At 47.5% G+C, this 5,218-nt stretch overlaps 1 protein-coding gene across 1 annotated transcript in view; it reads left to right on the forward strand.

Annotated features, from left to right (window-relative positions):
- The window catches only part of LOC129822667 (extracellular calcium-sensing receptor-like), a 5,041-nt gene extending 1,180 nt beyond the window's left edge, over window positions 1-3,861 (forward strand). The window contains exons 4-11 of the mRNA XM_055881025.1: window positions 72-170; window positions 338-653; window positions 736-908; window positions 1,064-1,294; window positions 1,914-2,037; window positions 2,128-2,321; window positions 2,439-2,717; window positions 2,838-3,861. Of these exons, the coding sequence (XP_055737000.1) occupies window positions 72-170; window positions 338-653; window positions 736-908; window positions 1,064-1,294; window positions 1,914-2,037; window positions 2,128-2,321; window positions 2,439-2,717; window positions 2,838-3,266 (1,845 nt within the window). The 3' untranslated portion in view covers window positions 3,267-3,861. The remainder of the gene's footprint in view (window positions 1-71; window positions 171-337; window positions 654-735; window positions 909-1,063; window positions 1,295-1,913; window positions 2,038-2,127; window positions 2,322-2,438; window positions 2,718-2,837) is intronic.
- Window positions 3,862-5,218: the final 1,357 nt, after the last annotated feature.

Raw genomic sequence — 5,218 nt, forward strand, 5'->3', positions numbered from 1 at the left:
TAATCTAATAGAAACTCTCTCTGATTTTCTCTGACTCTCTTACCTTTCTCTCACTGATGGTCATCCTCAAGGTTCCGTCTAAGAGACAGATCAGGCACATTGCGGACACCATCAGAGGATCTACTGCCAGAGTGGTGGTGGCATTTGTAGGATTCACGGGTCATGCAGGGGTGAGTAGTTACCGGTCAGAGTATTGTTAATGATTTGTAACACAGCTGTAGCAGTGTCCTTGTGTCTTACCATGTCTTGATGCCCTTATAGACACAATAATGTCCTAATTGATAATCATGCATTTCAGCTCGACTATCTTGATCTTTTTAACGATTTCATTCCCCAGGCCCTGATGGAAGAGGTTGTCCGTCAGAACATTACAGATAAGCAGTGGATTGCCTCAGAGGCCTGGGTCACTTACTCTACTATCGCCGCCCCGAAAAACCTGCCCTCTCTTGCCGGGACAATCGGTTTTGCCCTGAAGAAAGCTGACATTCTCGGCCTGGGGCCTTTCCTCACACGCCTCCATCCAGACGGGGACTACCAGAAGTCCGACCCCTTCGTGTGGGAATTGTGGGAAGAGATGTTTGGGTGTTCTCTGGGGCTTGACCTCAGCATGACGCTGTCGCCCAGGCGACAGTGTACTGGGTCAGAGGTCATACGTGAGGGAGACTTTACACCTAAATCTCTGTTATTTGTCCTGATTCCCAATGTTATCTCAGAAAAATGAAGTGTCAATTCTAGGTGAGGGGGAGAGCCAGTATGCTGACGTGTCTCAGCTGAGAGCCAGCTATAATGTGTACAAGGCTGTGTACGCCATCGCCTACGCCATACAGGATATGGTGGCCTGTCGACCAGGGGACGGAGTCTTTAATGGTGGACAGTGCCCTGATATCAGGAAGCTTCAGCCCAGCCAGGTGAGAATAACATGTTGATCTGTTTTCAAGTTAACAACACTAATGTTTCCAGTCAGGATACAGTGAAGACACTTTGTAAGGTTTGAATACGAAATAACAAAATCCACAACTGGTTCTAACTCTTAATCCTGTTCCAATGCCCTTTTCTCTTTGAGATTGTTCATTATCTGAGGGGAGTGAACTTCAGTACTCCTGTGGGGGAATCTTTCCACTTCGACATGAATGGTGATCCGCCTGCCTCTTATGACATCATCAACTGGCATGTGACCCCCGAGGGGACAGCAGAGTTTGTCCAGGTCGGACATTTTCTGTCCTCTGAGGGATCGGACGACCAGTTCCACATCGACATGGATAAGGTGGTGTGGGGTGGGGGCAGCGGAGATGAGGTGAGAACAGTTCAGTTTAGTTTCATTGAGGCAGAGGGGAGTGTGTGTGTATGTGTGTGTGTGTGTGTGTGTGTGTGTGTGTGTGTGTGTGTGTGTGTGTGTGTGTGTGTGTGTGTGTGTGTGTGTGTGTGTGTGTGTGTGTGTGTGTGTGTGTGTGTGTGTGTGTGTGTGTGAGAGAGAGAGAGAGATTGATTGATTGATTGATTGAGTTTATCACCCGGAGGAAGACATACAGGAAAGAGAATGGCATAAAGAATTATGAAAAAATAAATAAAAATGTAACCTTTATTTAATGAGGCAAGTCAGTTAAGAACAAATGTTATTTACAACCCCGGCATGATGCTGGGCATATTGTGCACCGCCCTATGGGAATCTGAATCACTGCCGAATGTGATACAGCCTGGATTCGAACCAGGGACAGTAGTTACACCTTTTGCACTCATATGCAGTGTCTTAGACTGCAGAGCAACTCTGGAGTTAAATTACACTGAATGTGAGATATTTGTGTGGTCATATTCCTGACATAGTCCCCAGAGGGGCCCAGCGAGCCTGTCTGTGTAATAATGATGATAATAGCAATGATGATGATGATGACATCGTCCTCTCCGCTTTCTGGTAGGTCCCTGTGTCTGTATGCAGTGCTGACTGTCCCCCTGGTACCAGGCATGCGGTACAGAAGGGGAAGCCTGTTTGCTGCTTTGACTGTCTGTCCTGCGCTGAGGGAGAGATCAGCAACACAACAGGTAGTCTATCTAGGGATCTGATTCCAACTCATAGTTTTCCTCAACCCTGATTGGTCCTGATTTGGACCATTATTCTTCCTTCTCTATCAGGGTCAGTTGAGTGTATTAGGTGTCCAGAGCGGTTCTGGTCCAACCCTGATCGTACGGCCTGCATCCCCCAGCTGGTGGACTTCCTCTCCTACAGCGACACCATGGGCGTCATCCTGTCTGTCATCTCGGTTTCCGGGGCAACACTGACAGCCGGTGCCCTGGCAACCTTCCTCTACCACCGTCACACGGCCCTGGTGAGTTGAATCATATGATCATATATAGAGGTTCTGGAAAGAGATGAGATTGTGTCGTATAAGGATGGGATTTCTGACATCACTCAGTCTAATTTATCTTTCTCTGTCTCGTTCCAGGTGAAAGCCAACAACTCTGAGCTCAGCTTCCTGCTCCTGCTGTCACTCAAGATCTGCTTCCTGTGTGCGCTGGTTTTCATTGGCCAGCCAAAGCCATGGACGTGCATGCTGAGACACACCCTCTTTGGTATAAGCTTTGTGTTCTGCATCTCCTGTCTGCTCAGCAGGACTGTGGTGGTGCTGGTGGCCTTCAGGGCCACTCTGCCTGGAGAGAACCTGATGAGATACTTCAGCCCCACCCAGCAGAGGATGGGTATCTCACTCTGCACACTCATCCAGGTGAACATCTAGTTTTTACTATATTCTCTGGGAATGTAATTGTTTCCTTCATTGACCAAATTATTTGTTATTATGGTAACTGTGCTTGCGTTTTCCTTCCGCCTCCGTTCCCTTCCACAGGTGTTGATCTGTGTACTGTGGCTGGCCTTAGCTCCACCCCATCCGGCTGAGAGGAGGGGCAGAGAGGGTCGGGGGCCGAGGGTCGTCCTGGAGTGTGAGGTGGGCTCTGTGGTTGGCTTCTCTCTGGTGCTCGGCTACATTGGCCTGCTGGCCTCCCTCTGTCTCCTCTTAGCCTTCCTGGCCAGGAAACTACCAGACAACTTCAACGAGGCCAAGCTCATCACCTTCAGCATGCTGATATTCTGTGCCGTGTGGATCTCATTCATCCCTGCCTACGTCAGCTCTCCTGGGAAGTACACAGTAGCTGTAGAGATCTTTGCCATCCTGGCCTCCAGCTTTGGGCTGCTGTTCTGTCTGTTTGCTCCAAAGTGTTTCATCATCCTTCTGAGACCAGAGAGAAACACCAAGAAACACATGATGTCCAAATAGAAACCACCAAGAAACACATGATGTCCAATTAGAAACCACCAAGAAACACATGATATCCAATTAGAAACCACCAAGAAACACATGATGTCCAAATAGAAACCACCAAGAAACACATGATGTCCAATTAGAAACCACCAAGAAACACATGATGTCCAATTTGGAACGACCAAGAAACACATTATGTCCAATTAGAAACCACCAAGAAACACATGATGTCCAATTAGAAACCACCAAGAAATACATGATGTCCAATTAGAAACCACCAAGAAACATATGATGTCCAATTAGAAACCAATGAGAAACACATGATGTCCAATTAGAAGCCACCAAGAAACACATGATGTCCAATTAGAAACCATCAAGAAACACATGATGTCCAATTAGAAACCACCAAGAAACACATGATGTCCAATTAGAAACCACCAAGAAACACATGATGGACAAATATTAACTTAAACATAGTCATATCATGATTTAGGGCTCGTTGATATTTATTTCAAAAGGGGAATGTCAATTCTGTTTATAACATTAATTTCCTGCTATACCTTCACTATATTACTTTGTTAATATTAGTATGTGTTATAATGTGTCAGACTGAAACACGTCTATATGAACAATACCAATAAAGATTACGTAGTGTCTACTCATGCTGGAAGAGTTAGTATTGAGTCTGACAGTCTGACAGCACTTACAGACCCCCTACACACAATTCCTTCGTCACCCAGTCATTGTGTGTGTGTGAGTGTGTTAATGTGTGTGTGTTTGTCTCTCTCTCTCTCTGTCTCTCTCTCTCTCTCCCTCCTCTCCCCTCTCTCCCCACCGCTCCCTCCTCCATCTATCCTTTCCTCCTCTCTCCATCTCTCCCTGCCTTTCAACCACAGAGTCCCCCAGAGACACAAGTACTCCCCTTGTCCCACTACCTCGGAACACATTCTACATCAGGTAGAAAGCACTACCTGGTAGCACCACCACAAAAGGTAGAGTTACTACCTGGTAGCACCAAATCAAATGTATATATATAGCCCTTCGTACATCAGCTGACATCTCAAAGTGCTGTACAGAAACCCAGCCTAAAACCCCAAACAGCAAGCAATGCAGGTGTAGAAGCACGGTGGCTAGGAAAAACTCCCTAGAAAGGCCAACACTTAGGAAGAAACCTAGAGAGGAACCAGGCTATGAGGGGTGGCCAGACCTCTTCTGGCTGTGCCGGGTGGAGATTATTACAGAACATGGCCAAGATGTTCAAATGTTCATAAATTACCAGCATGGTTAAATGATAAGAATCACAGTAGTTATTGAGGGTGCAGCAAGTCAGCACCTCAGGAGTAAATGTCAGTTGGCTTTTCATAGCCGATCATTAAGAGTATCTCTACCGCTCCTGCGGTCTCCAGAGAGTTGAAAACAGCAGGTCTGGGACAGGTAGCACGTCCGGTGAACGGGTCAGGGTTTCATAGCAGCAGGCAGAACAGTTGAAACTGGAGCAGCAGCACGGCCAGGTGGACTGGGGACAGCAAGGAGTCATCATGCCAGGTCGTCCTGAGGCATGGTCCTAGGGCTCAGGTCCTCCAAGAGAGAGAAAGAAAGAGAGAAAGAGAGAATTAGAGAGAGCATACTTAAATTCACACAGGACACCGGATAAGAGAGGAGAAGTACTCCAGATATGACAAACTGACCCTAGCCCCCCCGACACATAAACTACTGCATCATAAATACTTGAGGCTGAGACAGGAGGGGTCAGGAGATACTGTGGCCCCATCCGATGATACCCCCGCTCAGGGCCAAACAGGAAGGATATAACCCCACCCACTTTGCCAAAGCACAGGCCCCACACCACTAGAGGGATATCTATGGGTTGGGGGGCCAACCCAGACAGGAAGATCACGTGACTCTGCCCACTCAAGTGACGCACCCCTCCTAGGGACGGCATGAAAGAGCACCAGTAAGCCAGTGAC

The sequence above is a fragment of the Salvelinus fontinalis genome, chromosome 24 (assembly GCF_029448725.1).
Source record: "Salvelinus fontinalis isolate EN_2023a chromosome 24, ASM2944872v1, whole genome shotgun sequence".
NCBI lineage: Eukaryota > Metazoa > Chordata > Actinopteri > Salmoniformes > Salmonidae > Salvelinus > Salvelinus fontinalis.